Genomic DNA, 23,684 nt, shown 5'->3' on the forward strand with positions numbered 1-23,684 from the left:
GTTGTACAGGTGAGAAATTGAGACACAGAGGTTGTGCAGCTAGCCCAGGGTCATACGATGGTACAGATTAGGGCTGGGGTTGGGACCCAGGTTGGTCTGAACTTCAAATGGATGCAGAATCACTCTGGAGGCTGCCTCTATTCTCAAGATAGAAGCCAAGGGTGGCGTCTGCTGTCCTTCTAAAATTATGCCCCTTGAGGCAGCCCTACAGACCCCGGGCCCTCTAGGAGCTTCCTCAGTGTACCCGTCTCCACCCCTGCTGGTCAGCTGGTAAATGTGGTCAGTCTGTGTGCCATCTTGGCCTAAACTTGTCATAAAATTACTTTGGCCAGGGTTTCCTGGCAGGCTCTGTGGTTCCTGCCACGTGCTCTCAAATACCCTCCTGGGAAAAACAAAGAAACAAAAAACAACCCTCCTGGGACAACCCCATGAACTGGGACAAGAGCTGGCTGGAGTCTCTTTGTAGACCAGCAGCCCATTTCAGCCCATGAGCTGAAGCTCTGACCCCTGAGCCCCAAGTATGTGCTCCGATGAGGTAAGCCACTAGGTATCTGTCCAATTTTTCCGAAAAGGAATTTTATAAAATAGAAAGGGTAACAAACGGGCTTACATAGCAGCCAGAGCTTTTTAAGGTGAAAAACAGCAGCAGTGAAAAATGGCAGAACATTGTCTGAACACCTTCGGCAAAATGGGAGGCTCACTTTGACTGGTCAACACCCTACAGGTAAGAAAGCCTGGGGACAGAAGGGGTGGGGTTTGAATCCCAGTGTTGTCACTTCTCTTGGCCACATCACCTCCGAGGAGTTACTAAACCTTCCTGAACCTCAGTTTTCTCATCTGTAAAATGGGGATAGTAATTCTGTGCCCCCACCCCCAGGGTAGTGATCACAAACGTGAAATGCCTGGCACATAGTTGCTGTTTGTTAAATGATTCCTATCATTATTATTCACCAGTAGTGGATTACATGGGTACTTGGCAGTACCAATTTGTGATTTTTATAGTGACAGAGATCAGATCTAAGGCTTTCTATTGTAAGTGAAATAATAGAACAGGTAAAGTTTGTTTTCTGATTGATCCCTCCTCACTTCCCCTGTGCTCCCTGTGGTGTTTAGGGCCTCCTCATTGCTCATAGCCCTGGTGGCGCAGTGGGTAAAGCACTCAGCTGCTAACCGACAGGTTGGCAGTTAAAACACATGAGCAGCTCCGGAGAAAGATGTGGCAGTCTGCTTCCGTAAAGATCACAGCCTTGGAGACCCTACAGGGTGGCTCTGCTCTGTCCTGTAGGCTCGCTCTGAGTTGGAACAGACCCGTTGGCAGCGGGTTGGTTTTCGTTGTTCCCAGCTTCAGGTCATGTGTCATATCCTTCAGGACCTTCCTCTGGGCCTGATGACTAATCGGGTTGAGGTAGAAACTACCTACCCCTCTTCCCCTTAGCTTACTGTTTACCTTAACGGGACTTTATTCTTCCATTGTCCTCATTAGCATAAGTTTACTATTCCAGAAGGTTCCTGCCCAGGCAGGAGTTCATTACAGGAATTTCCCAAAAGACCCATCAAGTCATCGACAGACAGTTCGTGCACGCCCCTTGTTTTAAAATCCTTGCCTTGCTTTTTCTCCAACCTGGAAACTGCTACCTCATGATCCTTATCCGCTCCCAATCCAGCCCCTGCACTGAAAGACCCACCTTAAATCAAACCTGAAGTTCTCAGTAAGAAGATCTGACCTTGCTGCCCTCCTCCCCCGCCCCCCCCCCCACCTCCCTAAAAAACAACAAACAGCTCTGTCTTATCAACAGGTCATGCTGGCGATATTTACAAAGCTGGCATTCAACAAGATAAATGAACACATCCCTGTCTTCCCTCCCCCGAATGGAAGTTCTGGTGACTCTTTCCTTCCAGAAAACCCTTTTGGCCTTTTGGTGTGACTCCAGTCCAATTTGAGGCCCTGTTGAAAGCGACGAGGGAAGGCGTTTGGGGCCAGGCTGCTCTGGGTATCCTTCTCATCCCACTGTGTGTACAGCAGGCACTCGGGGTGTTATAGGGACCACGAGCAGGAGCCACATGCTCAGGGGAGCTCACCACCGTCATTTCTGCATGCATTTCTTACCTGGGAAGTACTGGATACACCCCAGAAGCCTTTCCTGGTTAACATGCCAGTGTTGTTAGCTGCTGCTCCCAACTCATGCTGAGCCCATGCGCAATGGAATGCTGCCTGATCCTGCATTGTGATCCACAGGGCTTTCATTGACTGATTTTCTGAAGTGGATTGCCAGGCCTTTCTTCCTAGTCTCTTTTAGTCTGGCAGCTCTGCTGAACCAGCATCATAACAACACATAAGCCTCTCCTGGCTGATGGGTTGTGGCTGTCCATGAGATGAATTGGCTGGAAATCCCACCCGAGTCTCCTGTGTGCAAGGCAAGAATTCTGCCACTGAACCACCATGTGTCCCTGAATCTGCCTTTAGATACTGCTAATCTTAGTGCTAGCCTCACAGATGGGAAAGCTTTCTACTCCTGTCTGACTTGTAAACTGCATGATAATTAATACATCTGTGGCTTGGGCCTCTCCTTCAACCTGGAAGGTTTACTCTGTGATTTGAGGAAGAGCACAACTAGGTTAAATGCACAAACATAAAGGTTTTATGGACTGGGGCTGCCTTTGTGGTGTGGCCCCACACTGTTGGCCACATGGCAAGGTCCTGCCCTGGAAAGTTGGCTCCCAATGGAGGGGATGAGAAGACATTCAAAGGAGAACATTAAAAATCAACTTAAAACAAAATCAACTCTAGAACATTTCACCTGAAAAAAAGCTCATTCATTGGTCATCCAAAATTGCCTTTGTTTATATGTTTGGGGGTTTCCTGGAAATGAGTATTAAAACACTGCAAAGTCTTTAAAAGTCTGATCAAAATGTTTAATGTGGTGTCTTTGGGTAGATTGTGCTTCAGTCAAAAGCAAACATAGACTGCATAACTGGAAACTCCTGGAAGGAGAAACCATGCCTTACTTCCTTTATTTAGCGCCACATGAAACTTAACCCTATAAAAATTTCAGATGAGTTAGGATTTGGGTCCCTACTGTTGTTTAGTTTACTGCAGTTTCCTTAGATCTTAAATCTCGCATTCTTTGCATTATTATATAGTTTTAGGAGATATTTTTCCATTAATGAATCAGAAATTCAAACCATCCTCTGTAATATTTACCTAGCTTTGGCAGGCTATCAGTAACAAATACATAAGAGACACATTCAGAACTGATGGCCTGACGTCGTTTTTGTTAGTGGGAATTCCCGTGTATCCCTGGAACTGCTTTATACCACAGTTTAGAAATGTGGATTCTGGAACTGACCCAAACCTGACTGCCACTTACCAGCTGCGCGAGCAGGGGTGAGTTTCTTAACTTTTCTGTTTCCTTGTCTAAAATATGAAAATAATAATAGTAACTACCTACCATGGTGGTTGGAGAGTTAAAGGAGTTAATGTTTGTAAACCACTTAGAATAGTGTCTGGCACATACTAAACACTGTATATGAGCTTCAGGAGAAAGATGTGGCAGTCTGCTTCTGTAAAAATTTATAGCCTTGTAAACCCTATGGGGAAACTCTGCTGGCATAGTGGTTAAGAGCTATGGCTGCTGACCAAAAGGTCTGTAGTTCGAATCCCCCAGGTGCTCCTTGGAAACCCTATGGTGCAGTTCTACTCTGTCCCATAGGGTCCCCATAGCTGGAGTCGACTCAACGGCAATGGGTTTGGTTTGATTTAAACCCTACTGGGCAGTTCTACTCTATCCTTTGGGGTCACCATGAATCAATTCGATGGCAATGGATTATATATGAGTTTAACAAATAAAGAGGTAAATTTAGTCTCTTGTTTTATCCCATGACCTATATTATCATAGATCAGGTAACACTTTGAATAAAATGTTGTAGAAAATGAAAATATGCCAATATAAAAGCTTTTTTGAACATTTAAAAAGCTGAATACAGACAGTCCCTGGGTTACGAACAAGCCCTGTTCCCAGGTTTGTCTTTAAGTCGAATTTGTAGGTAAGTCAGAACAGGTACATTTGGTTCTTATTTAGCGTCAGTTAGTCAAATGTTTTGTCTTAGGATATAGTTCACCTTTACATGCAACTAAAACACTTCCAAACCATGCAATGTTTTCATGAGCATCGCAAAGTAGTGCAGTGCATTCGTTAGTACTAAAACCATTGTACATATTTAACTGAAATTTTTAATATAATAGACTTTAGGGCAGTCTGTTTTTAAGTACAAGTCGTCTGTAAGCCAGACTTTCATAACCTGGGGACTGCCTGCATTTTCTATATAGCCTATTCTCAATAAATTAAAAAAGAAAATACAAAATTATGGCAATGTTTAAGGGGAAGTTATGCTTGACTTAAGGTCTTTCCTGATGCATTTTAGTCAACTGCTTGTCAACACTTTCTATATTCCAAAGAGGAGGATGGGAACTTTGCCATGGGTAGTAGCACCTACTCTATTCCTTCCAGGTCCTAGACCTGGGCATAGCCCCTCTCAAACGCTACAGCAATCCCATACAAAGGTATGAACGAGTACATTTTAAAACCAAGTTTTCTTCTTCTTAATTGGTACATTGCCCTTTCAAATTATTTCCTTCATGACTTTTGCTCCTTTCTTGGAGCTGAGATGATTATGCCTTTGGCCTTGTATTGTGTCAGCCACCTGCCTTATTACACTCACGGGGTTTGATGGCAGGTTTGTTGGCCTTGGCCCATACTCTAAAATTAGTAAGAAGCGCCAGCCCTGCCTCTCGTTGTCCTCATGCTGGATCATCCTCACGACAGACTGCAGAAGCGCTTGTCCTGGTTTACAGTGGCACCGAGGGTGACGGCAGAGAGCACTTGTCTAAGATCTAGCTCTTCAACATGTGGTCCCCAGACCAGCAGCCCTGTCTTGTCTGGGAGTTTATTAGAAATGCAGACTCTCAGGCCAGCCCCAAACCAACTGAATCAGAGCCTGCATTTCAGCAAGACCTCCAGGCCATTCAGGTGCATGTTGAGTTTGAGAAACTCTGGACAAAAACGTGCTCATCATTTGTCACTAATTCAAAGGCTGGTGGCAAGCTCCTTTCAGTCTCAGCTTTGGAATCTAGGGCCCCACACCGATGCAAAAATGAAGAGCGTAGCCTGCTGAGGTGGTGGATTTAATCCAGCTGGAAGTTAGCTTTGTTCTGAGCACAGCTTTGTTCTCTGCCACCTGTTAAAATGGTGCCACTGGTCACTTGGGGCATGGGATAAGAGAACCGATAGTACCAGTAACCAGTTGCCATCGAGTCCAACTTGTGGCAACCCCATGTGTTTCGGAGTAGAGCTGTGTTCCATGGGGTTTTCAAGGCCGTGACCTTTCAGAAGATCACCAGGCCTTTCCTCCAAGGTGCCTCTGGCTGAGTTCTAACCGCCAACTTTTCAATTAATAGTTGAGGGCTTTAACCGTTTGTACCACCCAAGGACTCCAGAGTAGATACTACTGCTGGGTAAACAGTTGACTGGGGTGTGATCTCCTGACCCCTCCCCCAGGCCACTCTGTGTTGGGAGCCTCAAGCTGAGCCCCTCAGGCCTGTGTTTCATCTTCGCACACTGTCTTATGTATTCTTGTCTGTCTCCCTCTCCACCTAAGCAAGGAGCTCTGTGGGGCAAAGGCCAAGACTTGTTCATCTTTGTGACTCCAGCCTCTAGCACGGGGCCTGTAATGTGCATGAATGAACGGGACTGAGAGTTCCACATCCTAGGAAGGAAACACAATCTCTAGTTTCGGTTTCTGTAATTCTCCCTTAAAATGGGGAAACTCACTTGGGTTATGCTCGCACAGCTTCCAGAGGCTGGGGACTGCTTCTTGGACATGTAGATGACTGGAATTCCACAACTCTGATCTTTCTTGCTACATGAAACTTCAGCTACACCTAAGGCAAGTTAATGAAAATCAGCGGAAAGGAGGGTAAAGGAAGAACTCATCATACTGACTCAGCTCTGTCACCACTTCATCACTTCCATTAGCAACTGAAGTTTTAATGCAAATCACCCTGTCCTAGCTAAACCCTTAGTTTCTTGGAGAAAATTAAAGTGCATAAAAGTCTACCGAAGTGTTTTTTTTTCAAAAGCTTTTGTTCTTGTTCGCTTGGAGATTTGAGGAAGACTTTGTACAGATTGGAATGTTTTGGTTCTAAAATTTTTCTTTCGGAATCTCCAGGCTCCAGCCACCCAACCAAATGGTACGGAAGAAAGAAAGGAAGTTGTAAAAAAAAAAAAAAAAAAAGATAAGAAATGAGGAGGTGAAGAACCCAGGAGCTGAATTGGAGAGTCTAAGAAACTGCAGCAGGCTCAGTCCTTAACTGGGCCCAGCTACTTCTGGACTGAGGTAGAGGACCAGACCCACTCTGAGGGCTGGGGTCCTGAAGAGAAAGAAAGCCTGGAATGGTGGGAGGCTGGGTCCCAGGGGGTCAGAAGAGCTCCCTCTTTGCCCTTACAGCCTCTGGCCGCTTCACCGTGGGGGATGGCACCCTACACAAGACCTGGACGCCAAGGAGACTGAGGAGGGATGGGCCACATCCGTTTGTTTCATTTCTCCAACCCTCTTGCAGAGCTATAATAAGAGTGTACTGGCGACTTGGCACAGATTCAACACCCTGCAAGAAAATTCAAGGAGCACATCTGAGTTAGACATGCTACGGACATCATTCCAAAATTGGGGAGTCCAGTTTCTAATCTCTGTTCTTTTGCGTATGAGGGTGTGGACTTCCCTGTTCCCCATCTTACCTCTCTCCTTATCAGCTGAGAGCTGAGCCTAATTAATATTCATGTGCTAGCTAATTTAATACCTGTGTTCAGTTGCCCTGGGAATGGACAGGAAATTTCAGTAATAAAACTGGGCACTTTGAGAGAGGATAAGTCTGATGGAGATGGTGCTTGGCTCCAGGCTGAGGCTGCAGGAAGAGGGCAGAGCCGGCTTTGATCAGCTGGTACTAGTCTGCAATAATGCTCTTTATATATGAAAGATCCAATAAGCACTGACTCCTTTTCAGTCTGAGAGGAGGGTGACCATTATATTCATTTGACTTTGACACCGTTTGTGGATCATGAAAGTGATAAATACCTGGTAATGTTTTCCTAGGTGTAAACCAAAGCACAGAATTATATTTATATGCCATTCTGCACTTTATAGAATGCCATAAGCTTTCTTTTACCTCTCTTTCTACCTAGGCAAGAGGTAAGTTATGAGAACACTGAGACAATCTAAACCCAAGTTTCACGAGTTTCTGATTTCTTGTGAAATCTTACACTTCTGTCATTCTGATTCTACTGATTTGCGAGCTGATGAAAAGTTTCAACCCTTTGTTGTCACTTGCACTACAGCTGGTAACAAAATAGTTAGAGGTGCGATGCACTTAAAACGTGTTTAACAGACAAAAAGCAAGCAGGTATTCAAGTAAGTTAATCACCTGCCTCTCTTGCAAGGTGACCTTGGACAGGATATTCTCTCTGGACTTCCCAAGCAAAATACAGGAAGTTGTATGATGGCTTATATTTTTCTTTAGAACTTATGTGCCTGGCACTTGGCCGTACTATTTTCATGGGTTGTCTAATATAGTCTTCACAATAGCCCATTTTATTAATGAGGAAAATGAGGCTCAGAGATGGGCACCTGCTAACAAATATCATCAGGACAGCCCCGTTGCTGGAACAATGCCCTCAGTTACTGCCAGTATTGTAGGTGGGATCTTTTCCAGCTCTATAAAATGTGAATCTAGTATATTTCTCTTTGCCAAAATAATTTAAGTGAGAGGGTCCTGCAACAGCTCAAACCAAGGGAATGAAAGCAAGTGACAGTGGAGAAAACTTCCAGCTACAGGCCAAGCAGCATGCTGCCCCCCCAACCCCAAGCCCGAGACTGGAGTTTCCTATTGCTCTTGCAACAGCCTCCCACGCGCCAGGCTGGGAGGCTGGTGTGTACAGCGTGAGAAGCTACTTTCCGAAAGGGTTACGTAGCTGGCTGTAGGGAGCACTCCCACACCTCCACCTTCACCTGAGGATCAAATGACTCTCAGACTAGGAGCCCGTGCCCTCGGTAAGGAACTATGTATGAGCTTCAGGAGAAAGATGTGGCAGTCTGCTTCTGTGAACCTTTACAGCTTTGTAAACCCTATGGGGAAACCCTGGTGGCATAGTGGTTAAAAGCTATGCCTGCTAATCAAAGGGTCAGCAGTTTGAATCCACCAGGCGCTCCCTGAAAACTCTACGGAGCCGTTCTACTCTATCCTATAGGGTCACTATGGGTTGGAATTGACTCAATGGCAATGGGTTTGGTTTTTTTTTTTGCCTTCTGTAAACGCACAACCCAAAGGAAGTCATCAGGGCAACTCTGTAAAAATCTGTTTAATAAATATACATCTTATAAGTACCAAAATAATTACCAACAAAATACACTATGTACATCATTTACAGGAGGGAGGGCAACACGAACCTTGACAAGCAGCAGTTCAAGGTTTCAATCCCACACTGCCCAAAGTTTAACAACACACCTGGCTGTTACACGTCACAGAATACAACTGGGGTCAGCCACGAAATCCATGGTGGTTCAGTCAAAAATACAATAAATAAAATGTGGTCCTTTTATCAAGTTTTGGATAACCCTCTCCAAAAAATCCCTACAAAGGTGAGGCTTCCTTTGGATTCCACTGATCTTTCTTGTCCCACACACAGAATTCACACAAATTACAAAATGAGGGCTGACCCGTCACAGGAATATGTTTTGAGCCAGGCAGTATGCAGTGTGGCTATCAGTATGCCCTTTACATTTTTTTTTTTCTTTTTTTTTTTTTAGAAAAATAAAACTCTCTTTTTGTACAAATATACAAGTCCATGTTTCTTTAGACACTTTCTGTTCATAACGTCAGGCGCTGGCCTCCAAGCACACAGTCATCATAGGGCAGCTAAAAACAAGAGGAAAAATGGCATGTTAAACTTTGAGAGCTTCATCAAGGACACTGGGATGATGCAGAGAGGTCCCCCTATTGGAAATAACTCAAGTATCCTTGGACTCCATTCTCTATAACCCCAATATAAATTAACTTTACGGGCTCCTTTCCTTATAAAAGGGTAAGCTGTATCGAAAAAGATTGCTCCTGGGATACTGGCCACGAATACTAAGTTTGAGAACTTTACTATGTTGAGACCCTTATGATAAAGAGTAGCTCTTGGGACACAAGAGGGTGAAAGAAGAATAACTATTCTCAGTTTCTGCAGACTGTTGGAGGTTGAAGAAGTTCAGTCAAGACTCACCTCATCCTCTGTGAACTCTGACTCCGTGTCATAGCTCTCCTCATCTTCACTCTCTGGCAGCCTCTGCAGGTTTTCCGGGGTCAGCTGGCCCAGCTGTTGCTGTATCCGGGTGCTTGGGCGGCCCCAGGTGAGCTGGTATGGAGAGTAGCCCTGGTAGGTAACTCTGTTGACATCAGCCCCACACTTCAGTAAGAGTGACACCAGGTCAGGATTCTGCAGGTCCACTGCAAGGTGGAGGGCGGTCCGGCCGTTACAGGGCTCCTGAAACCAAAAGGAATTCAAGATGCTTATGGCTGAGTTTGGATTTCTGCTTGCAACAAGTCTTATTCAGGGTGCTGGTGGCTGGTTCACTCCACCTGGAGGCATGAAGCACTCACCTGAGCATTGACGTCAGCACCCAGGGACACCAAATGCTCCACAATGGCCAGATAGCCATGGATAGAGGCCAAGTGCAGACATGTGTGACCTAGAAGAACAAACAGAAAAAATATGACCACTTGTTTCAATCCTTACACCTCAAGTAGAGTCTTTCACCTATTCTTTTAAGGGACAAACAGGCATGTCTTCTGAATCTGGGTTCTGAATGAACCTTATTTATAAACGCATCATATAGGCAATTTTTCATACATATTTTCTCAGCCTTTCCCATGTTGGAAGTTGAAGCTCTTGCCTGGGCTCCTTAAGTGGGTGAACTGTTGTTGTCTGCCCACCTCCCCCGCTCCACGTCACCTGCCCTCTGGTGGGGCGGGGTGGCCCACTCACCATTGTAGTTGGTGGCCTGCAGGATGGAGTGGAGGTGCTGGGTTGGACGGGTCTGTGTCAGAACTCCTACACTGGCCAGGCAGCCCTGCTCACAGGCAAGGTGTAGGGGGGTATTTCCTCGAAAGTCTCGGAGCTCAGGATCACAGCCAGCTCCCAGAAGAACCTGAGCAATTTCTGGCTGGTTGGTGATCACAGCCAAGTGAAGTGGAGTCTACAAGCAGAAGAAAGAACAGAAAGAGGATAAGCCATGAACCAAACGTGCAATCTGGGCTCCCTTGGACCCCAGACATCTCCTGGTTTGGGCACTGCTCCAGGGGGTGAGGAAAGACCAGAGGCCCTAGGTGGGCCATAAAAGCCTCACCAAATCAATGGGGTTTTCTTTACCCTGTTGGATGCTCATTGGTTTAACTGTAAAAGGCTAGGGCAGATAATGACTGATGACTTAATTTAGAAAGGATTTGGGGGCAACTGTGCCAGAGCCACTTTGTTAATCCAGCTCCACCACAGGGTCAGAAAGGGCACAGGGCTGGCAAGCCGCGCACCTGCTGCAGGTTGTTCTGGAAGTTGAGGAAGGCTAGGTCTCCCTTCACTTGGCGGATCACTTCCATCGTCAGTGCCTTCTCTTCATGGATGATGGCCAAGTGCAGGAACCTGAGGGGAAGAGAGGGAAAAACCCCCAGGGGTGGTGAGTGCACTGCGTGGGGCCCAGGGAGGCGCGGGCTGCGGGGGATTGCGCAAGGCCGGGGTTTCTGTAGGCCGAGGCCGCGGTGTTTTCCGCGAGGTTATTATGAGCTGAGTGTTCCTGGCAGGCGCCCAGGGACTTTCCGGGCCCCCCCTCCCTACTCGGCGGGCGCCGGCCAGACCGCCCCGCCCTCCCGCCAGGCCGGAACGCCCTGTACTTCCCCTCCCGGCCGCGCGGCGCCCGCCAGCGGGACAGAAACTCCCGCCCCCCCTTATGCAACTGGGGACTTCGCCTCCTCACCGCCGCCCCGCCCCCGGCCGGGAGGACCCAGACCCGGCTAGGGGTGTGTGTGGAACTGCCGCTGTAGAGCAGAGCTGCTGAACCGCGGCCCCCAGGGTCTGAGCCCGAATCCCCCGTACCCTGCACGCGCAGACGTGCAGCCTTGCAAGGTTTCAGGGACTGTGCATAATCCCGGGCTCACGGCCGTGCGCTGGCCCTGCTGCACCGCGGGCGCTGGCGGCTCAGGCTGCAGGCCCGGCGCCCCCCCCCGCCCCGCGGCCCCGCGCGTCCAGCGTCCCCCCACCCACCCCGCCGCCTAGCCCCTCGACACTTACGAGTCTCCGTCCTCCGTAAGCTGCTGCTTCCAGGGCTCGGCTCCGCGCGGCGCCTCCTGCGGCTCCAGGCGGATCTCGCGCAGTTCCTTCACCATCTGCTCGTACTCCTCGTCCTTCATGGAGTCCAGGCCGCTGTCGTGGCGGTCGTCCAGCAGCCGCTCCTTCTTGAGCCCGTCCCGAGGGCCGTCCATGGCCCACTCCTGGGGGTGCTCGGCAGGCTGAAACATGGCGCGGTGAAAGCTTCAGACGTTGCTCCCCAGGTGCGCTCGGCCGCGGGCTGCGCGCTTCCTTGTAGTGTCGCTCGCGGGCAGGTCGGCGGGTTAGGACTGTTGTGGGCTCGGCAGCGCCGCCGCGGCGCCCTATAAACGCTGGCCCGGGATTTCTCCGGGGCGGGGTCAAGAGCGGGGAATTTCCAAGCTAGTCAGACCAGAAATGAGAACTGGCCTCGTCCTCTGCTAGGGGGAAAAAGAAGCCTAAACCCTGTGCCGGGGTTCAACAGAGAAACTCCCTGCGATGAGCCACTAGGGTCATGTACAGGGAACTTTTTGATGAGCGCTGAGTGGCTGGAAAGTCCTCCCGACCAAGCCCCCTCCCCCAGGTACTTCCCTGCAGCCAGCACTCAGTAATCCCGGCCCTCTGCAAAAAAAACCTTCTTTCCTTGGGGTTTCCCTCGATCAGCTTGATTTGGGGTCGTCTGAGATCCCAAGGACGCAGACCAGCTGGACGGTTCCTCGTTGGGGTTTGCCAGTCTGCCGGTCCTTTCCGTTTTTTGATCTTTTGAAAACGCAAGAGTGGAAATGATGGCTGGGTATAGGGATTCATTTCCCCAAACTTCTCTCTGCAGGGAAGGTTCTCTTGTCGCTGGCCCCTCTGGGATTCTGCCAATAGTAGGCTCTTTGCAATGCAGGGACATTTAGCTTTCCCAGGTAGAAGTTGTGAAAACTTTGGTGTTAAAAGCCTAAATGCGTGGAGAACCCTCAGATCGTTTCCTCGGGATTAACAGTCTTGTTGACTGGGAAAGTGCTTGCCCCAATAAGTGGGAAAGTGTTAAATATGATCAGAATTATTTCAGGTAGAGCAAGGCGTTAATCTTCATAGCTATCTTGCAATAACGAAGTAACTATTGAGGTCTCTCTCTCTGATTTGCATTGTGTTGCTGCAGAAAATGGACCCGAAAACCTGCTTCTGGGTGCCAGCTGGGTGATTTTCCAGGAGCATTTGGAGAAGGATGCTGAAGAATGGGTTCAACGGTGTCTTACCCAAGATTAGGCCTTAAGGATGGCTAAGAAAGTAACGGTTATGCATCCTGCAGAAGGCCCTAAGACAGCCCTAACACTGCCCCATCCTGCCCCTGCTGGCTCGTACTTGCTGCCCTTGCGCTGAGGGAGGGCAGTGGTTGTACCCATCCACCTTAGTCACTCTAGAGATAAAGGGGTTTGTGCTCAGCATTCATCGATTTCATCTGCAGAAATAGAATTTATGCTTGCTGCCCCCACCCTCACCTCCTAATCAGCAAGCTATGAATTGAATTCATCTACTGCTTTAATTGGATGGAAACCCTGGTGGCGTAATGGTTAAGTGCTATGGCTGCTGACCAAAAGGTCGGCAGTTCGAATCCAACAGGTGATCCTTAGAGTCTCTGTGGGGCAGTTCTACTCTGTCCTATAGGGTTAGAATCCACTTGACGGCAGTGGGTTAATGGGTACTGCTAGAATTGACCCATGCAAAATAAAGCAACTTAGATCAGAGTTCTTCAGATTTAGCGCCAGGAGGCCTCTAGTTTTGCAGAGTTTTCTGGTGATTATTTCAATTATCTTTACCTTCACTGGCTGTGTACTGACCAACCATTCTCCTCTCCCCATCGCCACCTCCCCCATATCTGAATGTGGGGAGTCAGGGTCAATGGGGTGAGAGACTAAGTATGAGGGGGGAAAAAACCCTGAACTAAAATCGTGAAATAAAAGCTTTAAGGTAGCAATTACAACATGTTAAGGTGAAAACTGCATTGTCTGCAGGCATATAATATGCAAATTTGCGATTATTGAGGCATATTACAGGGAGTGTAAGTAGATCTCAGTGCCAGGCTCTGCCTCTAGTTAACTGCATATTGAAATCAGTTAACTCTTCTGTGGTATACTCACTTGGAAAATAGTAAGACTGAATTTAATGTTACTTAAGGTCTTTTCCAGCTTAAAAATTGTATTACTTTGCCACAAACGCATGTCTAACCCTGTTTTGTAAGGGTGACCATGGCTCTTGGAAATATCAAAGTATACATTTTTGGAAGGACTCCAACACTTTATGCATCACATTGTTAGTTCTCAAAACTAGTCTGTAAGATAGACATTGTTCCTAATTTCCTAAAAAGAAACTGAAATGCAGAGTAATTTACCCAGGTGTCCAACGGCAATTTATCAAATTTTTATGCCATTATGTTAACCATTTGGCCAAAGCAGTCATAGTATTGACACTTTGTGCAAACACATTGTGGAAACAGGACTGAATACACTACGATTGGAAGGTACTCCACGTGTTTTCTACTCTGTCAGGTAAAAAACAGAGAGTAGGTGTTATTTCTGTCTGGGGATATTTACTCCTTTAAAAAAGTGCATAGCAATGTTGAACTCTAAATACTCCATTTATAAAGAATACCTTAGTGGAGGATTTTTTTTTTAATTGTGCTTTAAGTGAAAGTTTACAAATCACGTTGGACTCTCATACAAAAATTTATAAACACCTTGCTGTATACTCCTAATTGCTCTCCCCGTAATGAGACAGCACACTCCTTCCCTGTTTTTTTTTTTTTAATTTTTATTGTACTTTAAGTGAAAGTTTACAAATCAAGTCAGTCTCTCACACAAAAACTTATATACACCTTGCTACATACTCCCAATTACCCTCCCCCCCCCCCTTTTTTTTTTAATGAGACAGCCTGCTCTCTCCCTCCACTCTCTCTTTTCATGTCCATTTTGCTAGCTTCGTCGCTATGAGTCGGAATCGACTCGACGGCACTGGGTTTAGTTTTTTGGTTTGCTAACCCCCTCTACCCTCTCATCTCCCCTCCAGGCAGGAGACCTCCTCTATTTCTTTTTGTGTCCATTCGGCCAGGTTCTGACCCTCTCTACCCTTTCATCTCACCTTCAGATAGGAGATGCCAACATAGTCTCGTGTGTCTACTTGATCCAAGAAAGCTCATTCTTCACCAGTATCATTTTCTATCCCATGGTCCAGTCCAATCCCTGCCTGAAGAGTTAGCTTTAGGAATGGTTCCTGTCTTGGGCTAACAGAAGGTCTGGGGATCATGACTTCCGGGGTCCTAGTCTCAGTCAGATGATTAAGTCTGGTCTCTCTTATGAGAATTTGGGTCTGCATCCCACTGCTCTCCTGCTCCCTGGGGAGTTCTCTGTTGTGTTCCCTGTCAGAGCAGTCATCTGTTGTAGCCAGACACCATCTAGTTCTCTGGTCTCAGGCTGATGTAGTCTCTGGTTTATGTGGCCCTTTCTGTCTCTTGGGCTCATAATCACGCCGTGTCTTTGGTGTTCTTCATTCTCCTCTGCTCCCAGTGGGTTGAGACCAATTGATGCATCTTAGATGGCCACTTGCTGGCATCGAAGACCCCAGATGTTAGTGGAGGATTTTTAACTGCAGGTTTAAAAATGATTATTAGAATGAAAATCATGCCTAAGTGAAAATTTTCTCAGGAATAATAGGTTCTCAAAAACCAAACTCATTGCTGTCGAGTTGATTCCGACTCAGTGACCCTATAACGTGATGCGGGTGGTGGTTGTGTGCTGTCAAATCAATTCCATGTACTAGACTAAATTTCTTTGCACCTCCTTCAGGACCGGTGGTTTTTATTCCTGATTGTTTAGAGTGACACCTAGTGGTAAGAGTTAGGCCCAGGAGTTTCCTGATTTGTCGCAGCACTTTTTTACATTTTAGGAGGTACTGGGCCCTGATGACCTGTCTTTACAGTAGGGATTCACAGAAGGTACCTTTTGTTTTCCTGCAGCTCTAGGAAACAGTTTTGAATAATATGATCCAACAGGTTTTCTCCGTATCACAAATCAACAAACATTACAACCTGGAGGAAAAAAGAACACTCTTGGAAATCAGAAAGCATGAGCAGGGGCAGGGGAAGATTAGATTATTTCTCCCCACCTCAATGTCAAACATTTCAGCTAAACTTGACCATTTTAAAGATGTTAAAACCTTAGACAACTAAGTTATAATTTCATTCCCCCCCCCCCTTTTTTAATGCAGAAGGCAAAATAATATATTACACCCTGAAGTTGCTTTGTATTTTAGCCCTGGATGAAGCCGGAAGGAATAACAGGGTGGCAGTGATGCTCCCTGGGCCTCACTGTGAGCAGGAAGGAGCACTCCGGTGGGAAATGAGCACCATTCTGAGCCTCATTGTAGGCAGGAAGGAGCATTTCGATGGGAAAGGAACACACTCTCCTGGGCCTCACTGTGGGCAGGAAAGAGCACTCCAGTGGGAAAGGAGGACCATCCTGAGCCTCACTGTGGGCAGGAAAGAGCACTCCAGTGGGAAAGGAGCAGCATCCCTTCGTGGGCTCTTCCCTTGATGGGAAATGCAGTGGGGACTGAACCCACTGCCCCAAGTGCCTGGTGGCCTGGCATGGTGGAGAGCTTCTGTAAGTTCAGTCAGGTGGTCCTACGTCCTGGACTTTTCTTAACATCATGGGCAGGGTGGTCTGTGCCAATTGCCCGGGCCAATTAAACCTAAATTGTTTTGGTCCCAGCAAATTGAATTGCTGAATTCCGCTTTCTACCACTCAGGGCAGCCAGGCTGGGAGGGAGGAGCCATGGCAGAGTCTCTGAGGGGCAAGCCAGGCAGGAAAACTCCTAATGAGCACTTCAGCTCCATTTTGAAATGCCGAATTGGTATTCTGGTGCCAACCTCATGCTTAGTCCTATTTTTTCTTAGTGTGATTATCAAGCGCCTACATTCCTCTCAGAACCTACAGCACCCAAACTATGGACGTTTCCCCACAGAAAAACAGCTGTCAGGACTTTCATTCAGAGTGAAGATAAGACTGACAAAGGCTGACTGTACTCCCCTTGCTAGAGGTTGTGCAGTTTAACGGAAATTCAATCTTTAAGGGATCTCAATTTCCAACATCTTCCCACCCTTAGGAGCCAGGCAGGTTTCATAGATGAGTGAAGAGACCACGTGAGTCCAAGGGAGTGGTGGTCTCTCTCACAACCTAGACCACGGAGTGCACATCCCTCATGCTCAGCTCAGGTAATTTTTGCTATGCAGGACTTTGAGCTCAGGACTGATATTCCATCATTAAAGAAAAAAAAAATCAGGAAAAAGAATTTTCATGTGAAATTTTCCAATTTTTAAAACATTGTGAAGACCAAAGGAAAAAAAAAAATGCAGTTTTAAAAATCTTTTGGCCAGTTAAAGCCCGCAGGCCCCGAGTTTACAACCTCTTTTTCAGCCAAGGCATGACATCGTAATGGTGCTTTGGGAGAGGGCGCCTACCTTCAGCTCCTGTGGCATCAAGGGGTCTCTGCTTCTCTGCGTTAGCAGAGGCGGGGGCTGGACTGTGTCAATACAGGAAAGTGTAGGTCTGCTCTCTGGAAGGCAACAACAACAACAACAAAACCCTGAAAGAGGTCCCTGGGTAGCATAAATGGTTAAGAGCTCAACTACTATCCCAAAGGTGGGCGCTTTGAAGCCACCCAGAAGTGCCTTGGAAGAAAGGCCTGGCAATCTGCATCCAAACCATCAGAGCCTTGAAAGTCCTATGGAGCACAGTCCTACTCTGCACACACGAGGTTGCCATGAGCCGGAATCACCTCCACAGCAACTGGTAAGCCTTGGAAAGAGTTATCCCTTTGCAAAAGCAATTTTCCGAAACAGTAGAATGTAAACTGAATGTAAGAAGTCTAACAAAATTCTGATTGTTTCCCATGAGGACTACTTAATTTTTTTCTTCAAAAAGTAAATTCTTTCAACAAACATCTTTTAAGGTGTTCCTGCTTTGCTGGTGCCCTAACCACGTGCCCAGTCTGCCTATTGGGTAACCTGGTGCAAGGCAAGGAGGAGACCTGCACGTGTCACTGTTGGCCAAAATTCCTGCCTCTCCCTCTTCACTGTTTGCCAGCAGTAACCACGTGATACTTACAGGTGTGTAGGATTGTTCATGTTCTGTTGTGTTCAGGGAGGAGTAGTTGGATCAGAAAGGCGGCTGAGGCTAAAAAGCATGTTGCTTCTCCTGCATGCCAGTTTATTTGCTATTTTGTCTTGGGTACAGATTCATCCCAAGTTTAGTCAAGGTACAAAGAGACTTGGCACTGGGCAAATTCCAACAAAAGCCTGTGCTCAGCAGAGTATGGAACATAACTGATATGAGGTTCCTGTGCTTGGGCAATATAATGATGTGAGGGGCTAATGACCCCTCTCAGCATCAAGGGCTACATCTAACAACAGAAACAGCATGTGGAAGTTAAAACATTTTTCTCTCCCCTTGTCTACAATTGGGAATATTTTAGGACAAAGGTAAACAGAACCAGAGCTGCTAAAAGATGAGCTTTAGTGTCTAAATAGAGTGAAGATTTAGGAACTTCGATCCTCAGCCCTTTTTTGTAATCACTGATTTCTTCCCCAAACCTACTTTCAGAGCCTCTATTCTCTGGAATAGAACCCCAGATTACTTGAATAAGTACTAGAAATTTAGATTTTTTTTTCTGAGGTTTATCTCTGAGACTATTAATGGGGAAGGACACTTATAAAAATATTGACTTGAAAGTTACTCTTAGGTTGATTTTTAAATAAGGAAAGCACGTGAAAGATGGGGTAAGAAGAGCCACGAACACAAACCATGAACAGGAAGAAAGAGGGAATTGGCCTGGAACATTTTTTCTTCATTACCAGGTCTCAGCTGTCAGAGTCCAGTCCCATGACTGTCAGATATTCCCTCCGGGTAAGTCACCTAGGTTGGCTCAGGAACGCTCATCATTTCCTATGTCCTCGGGCTGTTTATAGGCTAAAGTTCAGAGATTATTTTACCAAGAACACTGAGATTTTCAGACAGTGAGGTAGATTATTGTGCCTCCAAATCTATAAATATTATGTTTGAAAATTGGGCTAGTATGAGAGAAGTTAAAGAATACGAGAGAGAGGGAAAATAGAGGTGCCCCTAGCTTCATTGATGGGAACTTAAGAGGCTAAATGGACTCGGCAGGGAATCTGAGTGGTGTCAACGGCAAGGGTATAAAACCAAAAAAACTAAACCTGTTGCTTCTGAGTTGATTCTGACTCATAGCAACCCTATAAGGCAGAGTAGAACTGCCCCATAGAGTTTCCAGGGAGCACCTGGTGGATTCAAACTGCCGATCTTTTGGTCAGCAGCCCAATACTTAAGCACTATGCTGCCAGGGTTCCCAGCAATGGTATAGGTCTTGGTAAATAATCTATATGGCCATGATGATGAAGAGGGCAGGGAAGCATACATAGGGTCTAGTCACAATATTGTCTCTGACTGAAAGGTCTTAGATGCACCCCCAGGTTGCCAGGCCACCAGGAAAGCACCAAACTAGATTTCGGGGACGGAAAGAACGAGGATTCACAGAAGAAAGAGAGGAGGGTACATATGGAGCAGGAGCATGGGGCAAAGGAAGTTAGGGAAAGAGCCACCATGGAGGTAAATTTTTCCTTCACAAATGGCAAAGTGGAATCTATACACCATGATGGGAACATAGTATAGATGGTACTGTCTGCAGCGACATCTTCTGGCCATTCTTGGAACAACTTCTCTGAGGAATCACATTTTCTTTAGGCAGGGATTTTAGGAAAGTTGGCTTGAGGATATATCGCTGAGACTGTAGTACCTCATTTATCACAATCCTAAGGAAAACCCCCCCCATCTCTGAGTGTTCCCTCTCCTGCAACCCCCATAGCCAATCAGTTCTGCTTTTGAAATAACTACCAACTTCTCCCTTTCTTTCCATTTCCACTGTTCTGCGTTAGTACAGGCCCTGCTTTACTAAAGTAACCAAATGTATTTGGTATTTATACATTTACGGAACATTTACCAGGGCCAGCACTGTGTAGAGTACTTTAACTTTTAAAAACCAAAAGCAAACCAAATCCATTGCCACCCAGTCAATTCTGACTCATAGAACTGCCCCATAGGGTTTCCAAGGTTGAAATCTTTATGAATGCAGACTATCCCATCTCTCTCCTGTGTTAACAGTTGGTGGGTTCTAATCACTGACCTTCTGGTTAGCAGCCAAGCGCTTAACCACTGTGCCTCCAGGGCTCCTTAGATAGATGTTTTTATACCCATTTTACAGATGAGGAAACTGAGGCAGAGCATGTTTAATTTAGTTGCCCAGAGTCACATAGCTGCCTGAGAGAGTGGCCTCTGGCTCTGTTGGAGGTGCCGTCTTAACTGACTGAGGGAGGATCCTTCAGCACGCTCCTGGGGCCTGTGTGGGTTCTGCCAATAATTTAAAGATAAGTTAAAATAATTGCTCTTATTTAATCTCCACAACCATTTTGTTAGCTGAGTGTCATTATCTTTGTTTTAAAGGAAATTGAGGCTCAAAAAAGTTAAGTAGCTCAGAAGTCCATAGCTAGGAAATCTCAGAATCCGGCCTTCAAACCCCTCGCCCCATGTTGCTCCTTCTGGTTTCTTCATTTCTGTCTCTTCCTGCTCCCCTCCATACTCAATAACATTGCTTGACTGTTCCTGTTTTGTTTTTTTTTTTAATTTTCAAAGGTATTGGCATAAATATGCGTTGTATTTTCTATAGTTTTAGAAAATTAGTTCATTTTTTAATTGAAAGACAACATCTGCACATGATTAAAAAAAAAAGTCATGCAGTATAAAAGGGTTACAATTAAGTAATCTTTCTTTCCTGTTTCTAACAAACATTTCGTCATGTCATTGCCTTTAACAGAACCTCTAGTGACCTGCAGGGCAGAGTCTGAATTCCTCAGAGTTATGGATCAAATTATGTCCCCGTATACCTGTGGAGGTAATCTCATTTGAGAATAGGATTTTCTTTGTTATGTTGATGAGGCCATATCAGTGTAAGGTGAGTCTTAAACCTAACCGCTTTTGATACGTAGAAAGAGTAGATTAGGCACAAAGAGGCAAGCAAAACTGGGGGAAAGACAAATGCCACATGGAGATTGCCAAGGTACTGAGGAACTTGGGGTTACAGAAGCTTAGACAAGAATTTTCTCCCAGAGTGGACAAAGAAAGACTTCCCCTGGAGTTGATGCCCTAAATTTGGACTTCTAACTTCCTGAACTGTGAGAAAATAAATTTGTTCTTTAAAGCCACCCACTTGTATTTCTGTTACAGCAGCACTAAGAAACTAAGACACTCAGCTGGCATGTAAAGCCCTCCAGAGTCAGGCCCCACCTAGACCCACCTAGCTTAGGTACTCGTAGCTGCCATGTCTCCCCAGCCCCAACTATTCCAGCTGCTCTGGCCATCATACAGGATTATGTACTCTGTCCACCTGCCCAACGACCAACTTTTTTCAGCTTCTGTGCCAAGACCCATTCTTTGCAAGAGTAGTCCTTCCATGTCTTCCTCACCCTCTTCTGAATCTTTCTAGTTTTTGCAGCCTATCTTGCACATTGGGCCATTGGTCACATGTTGCCTTAGTTATCGCTTAGGTCCTGTTTTGACTCCTAGTTAGACACTTAAGGTGGTGAGGGTGGAATGGAAATTGCTGGGCAGGGAGGAGAACATTCATTTTTTTTTCTGTATTTCCCTTGCCCAGTCCACTGTGTAAGGCATGAGTATCCCCTTTTCTTCATACCTGTCACAATTGTTCTTTGACTCTTCTTCTGTGTTATTACCTCATTCTTCATCCATTTAACTTTTATTCTTCTTTATCTGGAAGTTATTTCAAGAGGTCATCTGGTCCAGCTTCTGCCTTCAAGTGAATAAGGTGTTATGATTCCCATTTTACAAATGAAGGAGGCACTCTGGAATGATGACGGGGGGCAAACCAGAGACACTGCAGAACCCAACCCATCCTGTCCTTTAGGAATGAGGAATGGAGCAATAGTGGGAGGAGTGACGAGACTATAAGTAAACCTACATAGCCCCACCCTTCTCTTCTTTCCTCTTCTGCTGCCTGAGAGTAACCTATGGGTTAGGATCCAGGGTAAGGAAGGAGACGCATTCTCCTCAAAACCTTGAGTTAAAGGAGATAGATGAGGTCCTAGAAGCTTGCTTATGCCTTAATTCATCTTCCCAGGGCAAGAAATCAAATAGGAAATCGGGGCAGAAGCTCTAGTTTAGAGGAATAGATGAACATTTATCTGAAGTATCGCATGTCAAAAATCCTTTGAGGGCATACAATGGTGGGAAGAAAACTGAGTGGGAGTCCATCTAGTCGGTTGAGGAGTCCTCCAGCAAGGCAATGCGTAATCAGACCTTCATCAAGGGACTCCAGAGGGCAGGCATGCAATGCTGAAGATCCATGGACATCTGACTGGCTGGATCCCAGTGGAGGTGTGGTTGTAAAGGACCCAGAAGTTGCCCTTTCTCAGTGATCTTTGGTGGCTTTCAGAAGCGAGAGTATTTCTGACACAAATATCATACCTCAAGACATCTCAAGATCTTGCCCTTTTATAGCAAAGTACACATAAACTAGTCAGTATTTAAAATAGAAAGCCCATTGGTGTACCAAGAATTATGTAGGGCTTGTGACAGGCACTGTGCTGAGGTCTGGAGGAACACAAAATAAAACATGGTTGCCACTGTTTCCTTGCAGAGGGAATCCTACGGAGGAGTTTGGATTAAGCAGTGTAGGCTCCACATCTTGAACCCTGATCACAGAGAACTTTGCTCAAATACTCTTACATATGAACATACAATAAATGGTTTTATAAAAGTAGCACCGGAGGCCATTAGACATATTAGACGTTAGGGCATCACTGCAACTTTCCGCTCTTGAAGGGGTTCCACTCTCACTTCAAGTCTTTTTATTCTCACTTCAGTCTAGCAATTTGTCAAGCCAGCCCTGTGTGATTCATGTCAGGGACAGCAAGATTGAAAATTAACACAGAGCTACATATGAGGGTTGCTCTCTGTAGGGTGTTGAACTGAGGTTAAAAATAGGTGGGGGTTCCTGGAGCAGCCTCTTTTGTGACCACAGGCACCACAAAAGGAAAAGTCACCGAGGAAGTGTGTCTTCGAGCCCTCCTCACAAGAGACGACAAAAGCCCCCGCCTCTGTTGTCCCTTTTGCCCCACAGAAAAAGCTCAAGGTGACAGTGGATTTGGTGCTTTCAAAATATCACGGCTACCACACATAGGCTCCCACTCCTTTCCACCCCCAGACCTCTGATCAGAGGTTTCCCTCTGGGTAAATTCACTTCTTAGTTCTTGCTTGAGGGTCAAGCACAGATGCCTGTCCCTGACTGCCTATAGCTATGTTTAGTTAAAGCAATGACCAACAAAGGAAATGGGGAAAACTGACACGACTGGGCTAAAATGGAAAAAGAAGTCTCTAAAAAAAAAAAAAGTATTAAAAATAAAGAAAAGATAAGCCCTAATTTATCAAACATTTATTAAACACCTGTTTTGTGCCAGGCACTGTGCTGGGGTCTGGAGGTACAAAGACAATAAAACATGGTTGCTGCTGTCAAGGAGCCTGTAGGCTGGTGGGGAGATAATTGGGTAAATGAGTGATTCTAGTAAGCAGTGATAAGGTCTATGGTTGAGGTGGGAGATAAATCAGATTGAGAGGGTTGGTCCAGGAAGGTTTTTAAAGGACAAGAAGTAGTCAGAGAGAGGGGAAAAGTTCATGCCAGGCAGAGAGTTCATCCTGGGGTGAGCACGAAGGTATAAAACAAGCATTTCCACATAGCATGTGGTGGGGCCCTGTTGGCACAGTGGTTAAAGAGCTCAGCTGCTAACCAAAAGGTTGGTAGTTTGAATCCACCAGCTGCTCCTTGTAAACCCAATGGGATAGTTCTACTCTGTCCTATTGGGCAGCTATGAGTTGGAATCCACTCGACAGCAACGGGTTTTGGCATGTGGTAGAGGGAGATGAGCAAGTGTGGTAGGCAGGAAAGAAGTGGACGATCGTGTGACTGAGCAAAGAAGCTTGACTATCCCCTGAAAACCACAGAGAACCATTAAAGGTTTTAAATGGTGGCTGTGATCTGGCTTGTGTTTTAGAAGACGGTTTGGAGAATACTCTGGAGTAGGCTAGTATGCGGCTGGTGATCAGTTAAAGGCAGTGGCTGGAAACTGAAGAAGAAAGGATATCTAAAGAGAGATCCAAGAATAAGATCTGTAGG

The 23,684-nt window shown here is 46.1% G+C and overlaps 1 protein-coding gene across 1 annotated transcript; it reads right to left on the bottom strand.

Moving 5' to 3' along the window:
• Nucleotides 1-8,390: 8,390 nt before the first annotated feature.
• NFKBIA (NFKB inhibitor alpha) lies at nt 8,391-11,724 on the bottom strand. Its single transcript, XM_049898775.1, has 6 exons — nt 11,373-11,724; nt 10,619-10,727; nt 10,077-10,287; nt 9,692-9,780; nt 9,315-9,575; nt 8,391-8,965 (listed from the first exon to the last, which is right to left on the bottom strand). Exons 1-6 carry the CDS (start codon nt 11,597-11,599, stop codon nt 8,918-8,920), a joined length of 945 nt encoding a protein of 314 aa, XP_049754732.1. The 5' UTR covers nt 11,600-11,724; the 3' UTR covers nt 8,391-8,917.
• Nucleotides 11,725-23,684: the final 11,960 nt, after the last annotated feature.

Source organism: Elephas maximus, chromosome 10 (assembly GCF_024166365.1).
Source record: "Elephas maximus indicus isolate mEleMax1 chromosome 10, mEleMax1 primary haplotype, whole genome shotgun sequence".
Classification (NCBI taxonomy): Eukaryota; Metazoa; Chordata; class Mammalia; order Proboscidea; family Elephantidae; genus Elephas; species Elephas maximus.

Bases quoted from the DNA above. Each gene is read 5' to 3' on its own strand.
- NFKBIA (XM_049898775.1), bottom strand. From the start codon at position 11,599: ATGTTTCAGCCTGCCGAGCACCCCCAGGAGTGGGCCATGGACGGCCCT. The intron at 10,728-11,372 runs GTAAGTGTCGAG...TCTTCCCCTCAG, and splicing joins CTTACGGAGGACGGAGACTC to GTTCCTGCACTTGGCCATCA. The intron at 9,781-10,076 runs GTGAGTGGGCCA...TTGTTCTTCTAG, and splicing joins GCAGGCCACCAACTACAATG to GTCACACATGTCTGCACTTG.